This window comes from Cyprinodon tularosa, unplaced genomic scaffold, assembly GCF_016077235.1.
Source record: "Cyprinodon tularosa strain WSP-4 unplaced genomic scaffold, ASM1607723v1 ctg359, whole genome shotgun sequence".
NCBI lineage: Eukaryota > Metazoa > Chordata > Actinopteri > Cyprinodontiformes > Cyprinodontidae > Cyprinodon > Cyprinodon tularosa.
The window spans coordinates 1,358,758-1,375,788 of NW_024039073.1; the positions used below are offsets into that span (position 1 = coordinate 1,358,758).

General features: G+C 36.9%; 1 protein-coding gene across 1 annotated transcript in view; it reads left to right on the plus strand.

Moving 5' to 3' along the window:
- Positions 1-1,282: 1,282 nt before the first annotated feature.
- The window catches only part of anapc1 (anaphase promoting complex subunit 1), a 69,776-nt gene continuing 54,027 nt past the window's right edge, over positions 1,283-17,031 (plus strand). The window contains 17 exon segments of the mRNA XM_038295718.1: positions 1,283-1,474; positions 2,515-2,754; positions 2,846-3,010; positions 3,239-3,281; positions 3,376-3,473; positions 5,633-5,715; positions 5,840-5,913; positions 6,004-6,149; positions 6,225-6,382; positions 7,448-7,561; positions 7,658-7,876; positions 8,878-8,973; positions 11,040-11,130; positions 12,940-13,005; positions 13,111-13,248; positions 13,812-13,955; positions 16,470-16,530. Of these exon segments, the coding sequence (XP_038151646.1) occupies positions 2,539-2,754; positions 2,846-3,010; positions 3,239-3,281; positions 3,376-3,473; positions 5,633-5,715; positions 5,840-5,913; positions 6,004-6,149; positions 6,225-6,382; positions 7,448-7,561; positions 7,658-7,876; positions 8,878-8,973; positions 11,040-11,130; positions 12,940-13,005; positions 13,111-13,248; positions 13,812-13,955; positions 16,470-16,530 (1,912 nt within the window). The 5' untranslated portion in view covers positions 1,283-1,474; positions 2,515-2,538.

Consider the following 17,031-nt stretch of genomic DNA (forward strand, 5'->3'; position numbering starts at 1 on the left):
GTCAGTCTCTGCCTGATTGTCTTGTTGCCCTATTTTATTTATTTCCACTGCTTTTGTGCAACACCTGCCCTGCTTTTTTCCTGTGCTCGCGGAACCCTCAATGGATTCTCATCAGCTTCCCTCTCTGGTCATGACCTGCACTGGCTCTGCCTGTCATCAGCCTGTTTAAGCTGCCAGCAGCCTGTTCAGCAACTACCCTATTAAATTAGCCTGTTTAGCCATCTTCCTCCTTTTAGTCTGCTCTCATCATGTTCAGCTTGCCACCAGCCTGTTAAGCATGTTCTGACTACGTCTCCAGTTTAGTAGATCTTATCCACATCTCTCAATAAACCTTTTAAACATAATACAGTTTCTGGCTGAATTATCTCTTTTTTCTAATAGCAGTAGAATATTTCAGTTACTAATAAACAATTGTTCTAAGCATTTTCCAAAATAAACAGATCAAATTTATGTAAATCAGATATATTATTGAAGTAACCCAATTTTATTTACAGATTTTGACACAGATATTATATTTTACTTCAATCCTAGTAATGTTTATTTCTAAGAAAGCTCAGCCATTTGTGTGTAGAGATAACATTTTCAACATTGTCTTATTTTGTGCAAACATGTTATGACAATGGATGTGTGAATGCATAAAGTTTGTATCAATGGGGTGATCCTTTTGACAGTGTAAAACATTGTACTAAGAGTGGAAAGAACATCTCTCTTTTAACAAGAACTGTGGTTGATGTGAGTGGTGGTCTGCTGGAAACCCATAAGCAACAGATTGGGAGGGGGGAGACAGGTCCTAGAGCTTTCTTCCTATTAAATACTTTATAAAAACTAAAATGTTTTTAATAGCTATACAGACAAACATCAATTATGGAGTGTAATCGGTTGATAATTGTTTTTTGTTACAATAATTACATTAAATGAGAATACCACTCATTTTGCACCAACACATTTATTTTAATAAATAGTATAATATTTATTAAAAGTAATTGCATAAAACAATAGCAATCTATCAACTAGTTTTTAACGTTTTTATTTTGGGGGGTTTCATAAGGATTCTGCAAGTTTTCTAGAACTTTCTTTTTAAGGACTATATAAATAATTGTAAAACGACATACAACATAGAAAACAAAAGTTAAAGCTTAATCTTATATTTTAGAGAAAAACAGAAAAAAGAAGGTTTTCTAGTTTTCTCTTAAAGGTTGACTGCAACGTTAGTGAATTCCATCCAGCCTATCAGCACACAGCTCAGGTCGTTCTGTTTGTTGATTGCCTGTGACAAGACGGAAGTGGCTCGTCAGAACAGCAAAGATGTCCGCGCTCATTTGAAAACCTATTATAGCCACATTTCAGCCTTTCCAGCAAAGCCGCCGGCTCTTTTTTTATGTAAGCGCAGTTGAAGACTTTGTACCTAAACCAGTTTTACTGTAAGGGAAAACGAGGACTCCGCGACAAGGGCCAGCTTATTCCTTATTAGCTGGTAAGTGGATAAACTCCACCCATTAAACTCACAGCTAACATGCTAATCTAGCAGTGGTGCCAATGCAATTCTATAGTGTTTTAGCGTTAGCATGCTATTGTTAGCTATTTTCCACCGTCAAATACAAGTATTACTCTTTTAAAGCTACTTATCGGAGGAGCCAGGATGTTGGTATGTGGCAAGGTTTGAATTTAATATTGGAAAGATGGGAGCCGGCCAGTGACAGCTAAAAAATAAGCAAAATAAAACCAAACAAACGGATCATGCAGAGAGTTAAAAATAGATGCCATTGGACTATTTACTTAGCTATTCAATTTAGTTGACATATTCAGTAAATCAGCATATTTATTTATTATTTATTTATTTTGCACATTTCGCAAGATGACAGCAGGTTTGTAACTAGGAAAGGCTCCTTTCTATTTTGGATATATATATATATATATATATATATATATATATATATATATATATATATATATATATATATATATATATATATTTTTTTTTTTTTTTTTTTAACTAAAACACATCACATAGTTAGTGTTTGACCCATACTTGAAGTAAACCCCTTGAAAATGAAATAAAACACAAAAAGAAAGTATGAATAAATGTGCATATACAAAAGCTACATGATTAATTTCAATCATAATTAAAGTAATTAGATACTGGTAGTATTCATTTAAACCCCTACCTGGTTCAGTTCTAGAAGTTATTTTGTTATGCAGTGTATGCACTTTTTCAGTGACCGTTTCTTTTTTAACTTCTGGTGTGATCTTTGTTTAATTATATGCATGTGAGATATTAGAGTAAAGTAATTTGGGACCATGGAAATATTGGATCCTATTTTTATTATGGCCAAGAGAACAGAAAGAAAGACTGGGTGCTTCCTTTGTATTTTTAAGGATTTGCCTAATTAGTGTGCTTAATATTTGTCGGTATAAAAATACCCCAAGGTTATTAAGAAATGATTAGAAAATGAAATTAAATGTTGTTTTTTTTTTAATTCTTTTTTTTTAACTGACTGTAAAATGTCTTTTAAGAAATAATGCTGAAATCTGGAACTCATGTCGGAAGTCGTGTATGAAGAGACAGTCACGATGATTGCCGCAGGGGATTTGCAGTCGTTTGTCCCATTTGGCCGTGACCACTGCAGGAACCATCCGAATGCCTTCAACCTGCAGCTTAGGGAACTTCAGCCAGCCTCCGAGCTCTGGTGCTCAGATGGTGCTGCTGGGTTGGTGGGGTCCCTGCAGGAAGTCAGTCTGCAAGAAAGAGAGAGGGTGAGATGGTGTGGCTTTTGTATGTAAAACATTTTTTTTTTTATGTGTTATCTAAAACAATGTGGCTCTTTGTCATTTTTACAAATGACAGGAATCCTGGCAGCTCAGGAAAGGCTGCACAGGAGTTAATGAGGATGAAGCAGAGTTTGAGGAAGAGCTTTATACCGCAGGGAATGTGGTTGTTTGGAGCCGGGGCAGTCGTACACAAGCCTCCAGTGTGTACAAGGCCTTCACTGTGGACAGCCCAGTACAGCAGGTCAGTTTTACGGTGTTGTTTACCACTGCCGTGTTTTTGCTTAAATGTGGACTTTTTGATATTTTCAGAAAAATAGGAATGATTTAACTTAATCTAAGTCACTGCAAAATATCTTTTTTTTTCTTCTAAGAATTTTGTTTTGTCTTTCTCAAATCTGGTCTGGCATTTTTTTTTAACTACACTAGAAAATGGTAGAATCTGAGTTGACTGTGTTTTTTTTGTATGCAGGCTTTATGGTGTAACTTTGCTGTTCGTCAGTGCAGCAGTGACGGTAATTTGATAATCATTTGTCAAAAGACCAGCCTTATTTTTTTTCTTCTTTGCTTATAACTATGGTTCACTTCTGCTGAATATTTCTCTTTCAGAGGAAGAACTGGAGAAAACCGTTTGTATTGTCCAGAGTAGCTGCATTAATGTCCACACTGTGACTGGGAAAGATTTCATCTCACCACTACCTTTTCAGGTAAAGGAGAAAATAAGGAGACAGTACACCATTTTTTAAAACTTAATTACTATAATATCTTTAATATTTAACTTATTAAATAATGAATAAATGAACAGGACTGCATATTCCAAAAACACTGATCACTAATCTACACCCTTTTTAGTGCTGTGGGAGAAGTGAAATAAGTGGCAATAAAGCTGGGTGATATGGACAAAAATAATATCTTTATTTGTGATCTACATGGTAAGATAAAATGTATATATATCCAGATTTTTGTGCTTCTCATTAAAATTATGATAAAATATTTGAATACAACCAGAATGGTGGATAGCTCCCCTCTCAGCCGAGGACATTGATTGCTGCCTAGACCCAAGTTCTCTACAGCTGTAGCCTTATGGTCTGCCATTGCTGTCCTGGTGGCAACCCCTGAATCTGAAACTTGTAAATTCTTATGGGATGTTTCTACATTGATCATAAGCTCTTATAAACCTATTAAGGTTAAAGGCACACTATGCAACATTTTTCAGTTAATTAATGTGTTCCATAACGTTTTGGATGATTAAATGATTCATTTCAGGTTGAACAAAGGTATTCTCGGCCGCCCTGGTGGTCTGTGGGGGAAATACTGCACTTGCAATTGCAGGAGCACCGACCCACACCCACAGGCTCAGAAGTCTCGTGAGAGTCAGTCTTGCTTTACGGCAAGAACTGCTACACCCCCCAGTTAAAAGCATTCTCCTTGCTAGCACAGTGGCGATCCTTGTGCAGTTATGCTACGTTCACGCAGCAAAAGCAGCAAAATCACGTCTGCTGCTTCATTTTTGCTGCTTGTACCAGTTAGTTCTGACGTGCTGCTGAAGCAGGTTTGCTGCTCTGGCTGTGCGGTGCAAAAGTGTGTCTGACGCGCGTTGGGCGGAGCTTCACTATCCTTTCTCTGCCTTGCAGCTATATTTGCTGTGATCATTTGGAATAAAGTAGTTTTAATATGTGTTTAAATGAGAAAATACACCTGAAAACGTAATCAGTGCCGTCAGTTCATTCAGATTATTATCCTGCCTTCAATATTTTTTCTGTCGGAGCCGCTCAGACCCCCACATACCAGCGGTGCGCCGACAGAAGGAACCCCTTCATCAGCAGCCTCTGGCCAGGTCACGTCCTCGCGGTTCACCGCGGCAGCTGGTAGGTGTTTTTCATCTAAATAATCCAAACTGCATATTCTGCCGGCAGATTTCTGCATTTTAAGTTAATTTAGGCGTCAATAAACTGTTTAAGAGGAGAGATCATAGCCTCTGATCATCAGCGCTGTGTCTCTCTCCCTGCTTCAGCTGCTCAGACGCGCTGGGCCTGCATCTCAAAACGCGCCGCGGGACCTTTTGCTGCGCCTTGACGCGCGTCAACCATTGACTTTGCATGTAAACTCGCTGCTTCTGTCGCGCCAGCTGCGGTGTGAACGCAGCATTAGTCATTCGTTGCGTTCGCCTGTCTGCTAAGCTCAAAACCACCGCGCCTGGCTTGACGGAGAAACCAGAAGAACAGCTGTGCATATTTACGACAGTGCACTTTTGCTTTCGCCCTCTGGGGGGAGTCTCGCTGGAAAATCAACACCGGTTGCATAGTGTACCTTTAATAAAAAAAAAAAGTATCTTATTTGTGAAAAAAATGATATTTTCACTATTTAGGAACTAACCCAGATATAGACTATATATAGACAGACTATATATAGTCTGGATGGAAACATATAAGCTGGTGGTAGATAATATTGTAAACATATTATCTGAAGAATTGAAAAGCCTCTTGCCAAAGCATCAGAAAAAATGTTAAACCAAAGAGGACAAACATCAGGCAAAATGTTTATTTGCTTGGTGCTGCATTAGCTTTATTGCACTTTTTTAGCAACAGATTGGGGCTGATTTTATAGGTTTCTTCTGTCTCCATGCAGTTGAAAAAAATAAAAATAAAATAGGTGTCTGAGTAGCCAGAGGTTGTATACTTGATTTCAGCTCTTAGAAGATGGTTGCTTTGACTCTGTCTTATTTTGTGCTCATCTCTTTCATACAGGAATGATTGCATAATATGTATGTGAATGACACAATGTTGTTAACTGAATTTATTTTAGCAATTTTCTACAGGCTTAGTTGTAAAATATGTTATGATCTGCCTCATATTATCTGTTCCAGGTTTCAAATGTGTGGGCAACCAAGTTTGGACTTCTGCTTGAAAGGAAAAATACTGCAAATGACTCACAACCAAATCTCCCTGGGTAATATGTATATATATATATATTTTTTAATGATAACTGATAAAACTATTGAATATACAAGCTCAAAATAGAAATTAAAATCTGACTTAATGCATTAAATCCCTGAGATTTTTTTTCTTCATAGGGAACTTCTTCCAATAGTGTTCAGCATGCTACATCCTTTAGATGAGATTGCACCAATTGTATGCAAACCTTCAGGTAGAGTCTTCCATTTTTCTGCTTGTCTCTTTTTCTTTGTCTGAGGGGCTCTTTGGCCAGATTAATATTGTTTTCCATTTGCTTTTGCAGGGCTCTTCAGTAGCTCTCGTGTACAGTACGTGTCTGACTCCAACATGAAGATAGTGTTCACCTGCTGCGAGCCTTCTCTAGTCATATCATACGACACTGTACAGGGAACACACACAGTGTGGGCCCTGCGTAGAGTCACACATGATGTAGGCGACCTCACAGATGGGCATAATAACCCATATAAATATGTATACTTTGTCTAACTGCCGGCCCATTCTTAGGAGTGCTCCATGGTCCTGAGTTGTCCTGCAGAACCAGATGGCACGCCGCTGGGTTTAATGGCTTCAGGCTTTCTAACATCTCATTTGCGTAACTCCTCCCATCTTGACTCTCCGGGTAAAAGTGGAGCAACTGGGCTTGGTTCTGGAGCAGGAATAAGGTAGTGTTAAAGAAAGGGGAAGTTCTACTTTTGCTTTTTTTGTTGTAACGAATTTTTTTTTTTTTTTTTCGGGTGGATCCTCTGTATAAGTGGTCCTCCTAATTGTCAATCATTCTGGTGATATGTTTACGTAAGGCCGTCCTACATGCTAGTCCCCATTTTCAATTATCGGTCTGACATAGTGAAAAAAATTGCAAAGCTTGTATAAGCGATGCAAACAGCAACTTTTAAACGCGCATGCACGAGGAGAAAAGGGCTTGTGGATGCTCTCAAAAGCATTTAATAGGCGTTCCCTCTCTGAGGCGGATAAAGGGTTGTCCATGTACATTTTTGTTTTAGGTGGAGAGCATGGGTCTTTTCACAAAAATATGTGAAACCACTATATCTTTAATCTAATATGATTAACTACTGCAATAAAATATACTGCTCATGTATTTTGAATAGTGGCCTCTCCAACCAAGTTAAAATGTAAAATTATTAATAGCAGGTAGGCCTCTCAAAATAAACAAACAGTAAAGTGCACAATTAAGATTATTCGTATGATACATAAAAAATAGTTATTTTTTAATTTCATGCTTGTTTTGTTTTCTCCATGCATCTCTCCTTTTACTAAAGACTGGATCACACTCAATAAATATTTGTTGGTTCAAGGACTGGACAATTAATTGAATATGAAATATAATTGCAGCTAGGGTGCAAAAAAGTGCAATTTGGGGTTTTAGTAAAAATTTACCGCCCTAGTTTCTAGTATTCAGGGCTAAATGAGGAGGCCTGATGTCTAGATTTAGGTTTGTTCTGATAATCATTGAGGGTTTTGTAGTTCATTTTAACTTATTTTAATAAATTAAAATGCCAAAACTCCTCATTTAGGACATTAAACTAATAAATACTGCCAAAATATTGCCAAAAGGGCAATTTAAAAAAATCGTTAACTGAGGAATGTGGCTATAGGCCTTGCTTTAAACCCTGATCAAACTTATATGTAGAAGTAAAGCTACCAGTGATTATAATTAATGTTACTCGTTTTGTTGACTGGTCATGTTTTTTTATCTTCCTCCATCCCAGCTCTCCTCTGCACTACAGTGCTCTGCACAGTCACCAGGGCAGGTTCATGACCTCTTCACCAGGAGCACACTCTCGAGTTCATTCCCCAACTATATCCAACATGGCCGCCTTAAGGTGGGGTTTGAGTGTAATCCACAGCTTTTACTATCAACCTCAGCAATCAAATTGGTAAATAACTTCTGTAAGCTGCTGTCCTTTTCTTTCTCATAGTCGGGCCCACTCTCCGGGCATGGCTGCTCCGTCCTTTACAGGCGCGGCTCGTTTCAATACGTCCTTTCACAGCCCTCCCCCAAGGGGGCACCACAGTTTATTACCATCTCCTAACAGCACTGCAAACGACAGCATCCTAATGCCGGAGATGGAGCCCATTAAACCGGACCTCTGTGTGGAGCAGCTGTGGACTGAGACGGTCCCCGCTGGCTGTCACAGGTAATCACCCGCTCAGTCATGTTGAAAACAGACGCAGAGACATCCTGGGATTCATTTATAGCAGGAACAGTTATTAGGTGGATTACTAGATTAGTCCCGTTTTAATCTAATTTAGTTTCTTTCTTCCAATTGGTAGTTTTTTACTCGATATTCAGTCATGTTGGGCTACTTTGATTCGTCATCTTAGAAACCCAGCTTGCTTATTGTTGTTTAGTGTATACCTTGTTAATGCTACTTTGTATTAGTTATCAGCTCAATCTATTGGTGTCTTTTCATTTGATTAGATTTAAATATATGCAGTTTAATAACAATTTAAAACGTAATTGATAAAACATTATCGATTAGTTTTAGTTTTCATAAACATATGAAATCTCATTCCTTCTCTAAGATCATGACTTACTGTTAGTTTTGATAATATTATAATATGATCATATAAAGATGAATTATTATACAACAATTTGCAAATTGTACCTTTTTAACAATTTTACATTCTTTTAAGTCTTGTTTTAAAAGTTAGTTATTTAATTCAAATATAGATTATTTTTAATCCGAAATGACAATCATGGCGTCTATTATATTTATCCTATGTCATAAATCAATAAAACTACAATTATTGTCTATGATCGTTTTCTTCTATGTTGAGTTAAACCGCTCACATATTTAGTTCTACCTGCAGTACCTACACACAAATAAAAACAATTTTGTGGTTCAAATAATGAGTTTGAAATTGATATTTAGCCCAAATTCTTCATCTCTTTTGATTTTCCTCAACACATCCTGATTTTCATATTTCTATGAATTTTATAATGATTTTTATATTGTTGTTCACTGTCATGTTTTATGTTTAACTACTTATAAACAAAAAGTTCTTTGGACTTTTAAACAAATTTGTTTTTTCCCCGGGTATGTTAAATTTGATGCAGTTAAAAAAATATAAATAAAAAGAAAATTGTGTCCTACCAAACTGTCTATTTTTTGTTTTTGTTTTTTTTTTTTTCCAGGGAGATGAGCAGCCAGGCATCTAAAGTGTTCCTGACCTCTGACCTCTGTGAGAACAACTACCTGTGTTTCCTCGTGGAATCTCATCAACACCTCAGGTGAACAATATGCATTACTGTTGCAGTTTTTTTGAATTCCTCCAGGTTGCTTTAATGTTTCAGTTTTCCAAAAGTGCATAAGAACAACAAATTCAACAACATTTTTTTTCCTCGGTCAACATCAGCCACTTCTCCTCTTTAATATGATTTCCCCATCAGGTTTATTTAGTGACAGTTAAACTTGAAGTGTACTTCACCATTATTGATGCAGCCTGGATAGCAGCAGATTGAAATGAGTAAGGAGAGTTTTTGAATTGGTCTAGAAATCTGGTCAATCTTTTTTTTTCCATGCAGGATTAATCTATGGCAACAAAATAAAGAACTTCAGTTCCAGATAGTGGAAGCTCTTCATAAAGCTATCTTCAACATTTGGAGCAATATTCTCTCTAAGCACCCAGGCTACAGTCGCATAAGTCATACCTGAATGACTGTTTGAAGGGATCAACAAGATCACTGTAGCTACTAATTGAATAGAATCCATTACAATAGTGTTCAACTTGTAAATGTCATTACATTATTACATATACAAAGCAACAAAATTCACTCTGGATTTAACCCTTCCCTTTGGAGAGCAGTGGGCTGCCATTGTGTGGCGCCCGGGGAGCAGTGTGGGGGTTGAGGGTCTTGCTCAGTGACCCAGAGTTGCATTTTGTGGAGTTCAGGGCCTTAATTGGTATTAAAATGTCTTAAATCAGTCTTTCGTAGGTCTTAATTTTTAAAACATCATAAATAGGATTATGTTTATTACGATTTATTTGTGTAATCCAAATAAAACGTTAAAATTGACAATTTTTATTTTATTTTTTATAAAAAAAAAAAAAAAAATGGCTTGCCATTATTGGTTCCATCCCGATAGCGCAACCCATAAAAAAGTTGTTGCGGCCGGGACATTTGGGAGATACATTAACTTTTTGTCTGGAAAATATGAGCAAGTGTAAATGTAAAGAAATGTAAAGAAAATTGGCTCCAGCCAAGAGTTTTCTCCATGGCTAAAACCAGTACCAGGGAAGTTACATGAGGCACAGTGTATTTTGTGCAATAAGTCGCACATGCGAAGCACGAAACACAAAGCGTCAAAATCGAGTTACCGAGAAACAGCCGGTATTTCTCGGTTTTGTTCCACCCTTGTCTCTGCAACGCCTCCACTTATCACAAAACCAAACATACTAAGAAAACGATACAAAGAAAAATAGCTGCTAAAAAAACTTAGCACTGGTTATGTTGTGGCTTTAAAACTGATTTGTTTTGTTCCCTGCTAAAACAAAGTTTGTGAATTCAGTTAAATAATTGTTAAAATATATCTGTCATCTGTGTGTTTTTAGCTTTCTTCCTGTATGGGAAGCTTTTCAAAATTTGAAACATTAGTGCAGTGGTTTATGTTAAAATAAACCTTTGGGTTAAATTGTCGCAAGCAGGTTTTTCTTGTATTTCTTGTGAATTTGTTCTTAAATTTTTATTTGAAGTGGCATTAAAAAGTCTTAAAAAGTCTTGAATTTGACTTATCTTATGCTGTAGGAACCCTGGAGTGGTGCTTGAACTGAGAACCTCTGGGATCCAAGCGCCATACCCTATTCACTAGGCTGCCACTCCCCTACTAATTGTTGGTCCAATAGTGAAATGAATGAAATTAGTAAATGAAATGCCAATTTGTTTTATATTGTTTTAACAAGCCTTACTATTTTGATACAGTGATAAATGTGCACTTAGCTCACAGCTGTACGTGAAATATTTTACGTTTTGCTTCTTTTTTTTTTTTTTTTTTGCAACTGATAAGCTGTTAAAAAGCCAGTAGGTCCCACAGGAAATATTTATTGTGATGCACTGGGACATTTTGCAGTACAGTGGAAAAAGAAAATGCATTAAAAAAAAATTAGTGTACATATTAGTCTTGTAGAATTCAACTAAATAATAAATATAGTCTTTTATTCTAAAAGGTACATTTTCATTTTTAGGAAGCCTAAATTCTGGCTAATTGACAGCAACTCCAATGTTTCCTTCCTAATAAATACCATCATCCTGGGGTTAAATCTGCATCTACAATATTCCTTTTTTGTTTTTTCCAATAGATGTGTAAAGATTATTGAGAGCAATTATACCAGTCAGCTCATCTTCCCCTCTGTCACAACCATCCCTGCCAAAGATGCCGCACCTCTGCAGGTATTTGAAGCATACTTTAACAAAACTAATGCCATGAAATTGTTCTTGTTGTCTGAGAAGATTTTATTCCTCTTTTAATCAGGAGGTTAATTATAATTGCTTGTATAGAACAACTGAAGATAAAATAGATTTGTAATTTTGACTCTTGGCCCTTTCCATTCTATTCTTTTTTTTTTTTTTTTTAAGCCACATTTTTATTAGCCTGACGTAGTCCGACTCAATTCTAGTCAGAATATGAGTCTGATACTGCTCCATAGAGCTGTGATTATGGGGCGTGTTTCGAACGAACCAGGAAAAAAAATGCCTCTGCACTCAATTGGATAGATCTACAACCAATAAGAGCAACGGAGTGCGTGACATATGTTAAGCGAGGCATAGTTGTTGTCCACCAAAATCAAAGCGTGCAGTTTCACGCCTAGAATAAGAAGATGAGACTTGATCGCGTTTCTCTGTTCCTCTTTTAAAATTAATTTGCTGTCGATATCTTCTAGAACAGACCTAATCTACTCACCTAAACTCTCCAGCGGCAGCCATTATTGTTGTCACCCAAGCGCGCTTTGGTCACGTGGTTGATAACGTTACTCTTGATCATCTGTCCATCATCGTATAAAGCCCGCCCTGACAATTTGATTGGATCGCCTGACAGTGGGCGATAATACTCGCGCTACTATGGAGCAGAGCCAGACCGAACTTCCCCGAACTCAAACCTTGTGGGCGGGACTAAGTTCGGACTGGCACCCAGGCTACATTTTTATCCCTTTCACAGTGGCCAAAAACCAGCTTAAACCCAGGAACAAACGGCTTTTAGTGGTAGTGGGAACAGCTCGTTGACGCGTGTCTACATGGGTCAAACGACTCTGCAAGTGACCCATGTTAAAATCGCCTTGGCTTTGATCGGCATGCAGTGGGAATATCAAACCCGGGATGACCGCTTGATGACGTCAGGACTTTTTGAGCACAACGTACGACCGCCACAACCTCGCGCCGGTCGTTGAGGGTCAACTTGGTTTTGAAATAACTTGGGTTTTCAGTGTTAAAAGCAGCTTTTTTTTTAAGATACAAATTCTAAACCTGGCATACACTGTACAACTTTTTGCTCTTTTTTTGGGGCAATTCTCTAGTCTTGCGATAATTTTTTGGGGATTTGTCCTTGTATTGTACATGGGTAACAGGGGTGATTAGCCTCTCAAAGACCACCTACCCATCAGGAATCGTGAGGTCGGGAGAAAATCAAACATGTTTAAATTTCAGTCGGCTCTCGCGAGGTGTTAGTGGGGAAATCCTGCTGTTTCAGCAGAGTTACGAACCGTTTACCAGAACCTCGAGCATGTGCAAACAAGGTAGTTTTTCTTGTCCTCCTTCCATATTAATGAGTCCAATGAGTCTGACATGTTGTTTTTGGACGTACAATGTGAGCAGTTAGATCGCAGCTGAGCATTGGGCTGTACGTGTAAGAACCTGCATTTTGAGTTGTGAACTTTTAAACCCTGCGATTTCGTCGTAAAGTTTGAGCTGTAGCTGAGTACAAAGATTGAAAATTTTGTACAGTGTATGCCCAGCTTAACGCTACACAGAAAATGATTCCGTTTCTATAGAAAGGACAAGTTCAATTACCTGGATCCTCTCAAACTAAAGGACTTTTGGTTTTATTGAATATTTATCCTGTATGTTTTGTCTTTAAATTGACAATAAAATCAGCCCATTTAATTTTAGGCCATTTGTTATTTCTATTTAAAAGTGATAATATTTAAATCCTTTTAAGTTGAGATTTGGCTCATTATGAAATGATTTGTACATTTTTCTTTCTAGAATATAAATGCCATGTTGGTTCTGGAGGCTTGTGGCAGTCTGGTTCTTTACACAGGAACTACAAGGGTAAGGACAATATGGAGAAAGGGTTATGGATGCTTTATTCTTTAGCAATGCAACACAATGACGGAGTGATGCATTCATGAAGTGACGCTCTTTATATCCCAATAGGTCAGTAAAGTGCATATCCCCAACTTGCTGTCTACCCCCTTCAGCCTGACCAACCAGCTCCATCATTTTAATACGCCCTTGGAGATAGTGAGCACGCCTGCTAATGCAAGCAGCAGGCACATCCCCAGACTCAGTGAGGTACAAGAATGTGGTGCTGTTGTACGCACACTTTGTTATTCAGACTGAAGTAAGAAACAGCTGTGTTTTTGCCAAAATATGTTAAGCCTTTTTTTTGTTTTCTTTATTTATACAGTATTTCTGAGGAAAATTTATGCATCGACAGTAAAACAAATTTTTTTTTTCTTCTAATTTTACTATCCGATTTAATATTTTCTTTCTAAAGTTGTTAATATGGACCTAAATCTGTTTTTTTTTTTTTTTTGTGAAGTCGGGATGATTTGTTTTTCATATCTTTACACTTACCTCTAGGTTTCCTTGAACAAATTGCTTTTACATATGTCCCATTTTTACTAACGGTGACAATAATTTTCTTTAATTTTTATTTATTTATTGTAATTAGATAAATACAAGCTCCATGTTCAGTCTTGATGTCTGAGGGTTTTATTACATTTAGATTCATGACCTTATGGTGTTTTTAATGTATTTATTAGATTTTTGCTTTAATGTTTAAACAAACGTTGGTCTAGAACAAATCGTGTGGTACTTATAAATTCACCTTACCTCTTTTTTTTTTTTTTAAGGAGGCAATGCCCTCACCCGTGTCAGAGCTGAAGGGTTTAAACAGCAAACACCACGAGGCTTCATTCTTTGAAGATTACGCGTTTCAGCAAGCCACTCCCTTCATCCACACTCTACGAGACCCTGTCTGTAACCGAGTCACCCTGGTAAGTTGGCTTTTGGATTGCATAGAAAACAGTCTTAACTAAATCCACTATTTTAAATGTGTTTAACTTGTGATACTAATGCTGCCTTCATGTGGTCTGATAAAGATGATCCTTTTCAGCTGTAAATTGGAAATTACCAGCGAATTGTGTTTAGGTACTTTTGTTGTGGTAGAGAAGAGAAACACAGTGGATCAAAGATTATCCTGCTCCAGTTACAGGCTTATCTCCTGGTTCCAGTAAATCAGACACTCACTGAAGTCAGAACACAGTTTGCACAGAATCCTACTGGCTGCCATCGTCGGCCGACTGCCAGCTAGTTTCGGATTAAATTAAATATCAAGGGTTATTTTTAAACCAACACAATTTTAAGTAATGATATAATAAAAAGAAATGAATTTCACAGCATTGTGTAGACTAAAAACACTTGAGAGAACGTTCATCAATGCAGTATCCATCATTCAGAACAGTTTCTATGCTTTCCGCCATGTTGAAAGGTCAAAGTTTTCCTCATCTCAACAACTTGGGTAGCATAACATTTTCCAGCTTTCCAGTGGAAATTACGACATAAGTGGGTTATGTGCAATATTAATGTTGGTTTTTGCTGTTTACCATAATTTCTCTACCACATGAAGGCAGCATAACACCCCATCAATATTTTTCTAACATCAGTGAATATTGCTTTGTGATTCCCTCTAACTTTTTCACAATATGCAATTTACATTATAGTGTGGAACGCTTATAAGAAAATAAAAAATGGAAATGTATTTATATTACATTTTTTGTTTAAAATCCTGTGTTTTGTAGTTTCTTGTAAAGAACATGCTGCATAGAATTTGATATTAAGTTCATTTTAAAATAAAGTACCTGTCAGGTAAGGATACAAAGTGCAGATATTTAGTTAAATTCCTTTCAGCGTGCCAAGGGCTGGGCAATATGATTTTGTTTATACCACATCTGATTACCTTTTTTTCTTCCCTTTATTTTTAAGAAAACTAATTCCTAATGACAGAAATTACTTGTAAAACATGCTTTTATTTCAATAATCCCTTTGGGGAGCTGCTCCGAATTCAAAGAGCACAAAATACGAGATGAGAAATATGCCTATGATACTAGTTGTCCGATCCTGCAATTGTAAACAATGGAAAACAATGTGGACACCTGAATACACCCCAGTGCTAACATGAGTAATTTGCCTTGTATGGCACTGAGGAGCATTTTCTCCATCTGGCTAAAAATAGGCTCACATTGTGTTTATGGGTTTCTGATGCACATTTTTTGTCCAAACTTAAGATATGCATTAGGGCTGCAACTAACGATTTAATCTGTTGATTATTTTTCTGATTAATAATCCGATAGTAAAGGTTTAAAGAAGATTTTTTTTTAAATGAATTAAACCAAGTGAAACTAAAACTTTTCCACTTGAGGATTTCTGGATAAAGCATATTGACAGACGATACATTTTTCTTTGTCTCAAATGCAAAAATGTTTATATATATATACGGTATATATTTTTTTTACAATTTTGATATTATTACTGCTCCAAGTGAGTTGCTCTGTGAACTAAAGGCATGTTTTAGGGTCTCTATACTCAAGTTAACGATTAATCGCTCACTAAGTCAGTTGACGATTATTTCAATAATCAATTAATCAAGATTATTCCGATTGTTTCAGCACTAATATGTAATAATATAACTTGCTCCTGTTTGATAATTTGTTTGTGCGTACGGAAAAGAATCTGGTTGAAAACCCTTTTAATCTGAAAGTTGCAAACTAAAATCTATTACTGATATACCTTTAAACGGATAAAACTGCAAAGGAATTTGTTCTGGAGAGCAAAATTTTGTAGTTCTATCATTTATGGACAGTGATCCAGGTCCAAAAGCAAAATGAGCTCCTCACCATCACTGTCCCACCACTGACTGTTGGTTTCTGTTGTTTAAAAGGCAGTTGTTGCTTTTACACCAGATATAGTAGGATGTATGCAAACTAATGACCTTAAGTTTTATGGTTATCTTCAAAGCTTAAGGAAAGTGATAAATAAAACGGTGGAAAAATTAAGCAATGCAGACTTTCCTCATCAACATAATTATTTAACCACTTGTATTAAAACCACAAACCACACAATCCTACCCCGGACAAGTTTCCTTCTGTACATAATCTTGTTTTTTTGCTTTCTCAGTCCAAAGATTTCTGGCACATGTATGTGTTGTACATTTAGACAATGTTTCATTTTTACAAATTACTGCTGTGGAATTCCATTACAGGCGGAAGCCAGTTGGCTTTTTCACAGGGCACTATTTTCATAATACAGCAGGGAAAGCAACGGTAAAAGTAATCAAATTGAGGATATAGAAATTCAATTAACTTGCTCTAGTGACAGTTTACATTTGTACAGTTCGGAGGATTGCAGTACTGAAATTGTCTTAATAAACACCACACCTGCTTTCATACACCTGGGTGGAATTGGAGTCCAAGGAGATACAGTAATCTACTTTTATGCGTGTTTTTTTCTAGGAGCTAAGCAGTGGCGTGATGCTCAGGGTTTCTATTCCAGAGATAGCTACATCTGAGCTGGGTAAGACACTCATTCCAAGAACAGACCACACAAAAACAAGAGGATCGTTGTAGGTTAATTAAGGAATTTGTTAATGAATTCTATGCTTTTTTTTTTATCCCAACCATTGCTGCACACACAAATAGACACACAAATGACTGAGTCAGAGCAGTTAGGCCTTGAAATTAGGTTTGAGAGCTGCACTATGCTTCACAGTGACGTAAAATCTTTTATACTGAGGATGCCATTACAAGGCAGACACGCACTCGCACACACATGCTGGTGATGATTAATCCACCACGTCAGTATCCTCTGCAGTCCAGGGAGGAAAAAATCAGATCCACAGTTTAAAACTGTTTGTTCTTTTAATCTTTATGGTTAGTTTAAATAAAAATTATCTGGGCCTGTCAGATATCAGGAAAGCATTACATTGTTATATGATTTGATAATTTATCACTGAAGAGGATGATGGTGGTTGAAAATTAACTTTCTCACTTTTTTCCCTTCATGGTGACACCTTAA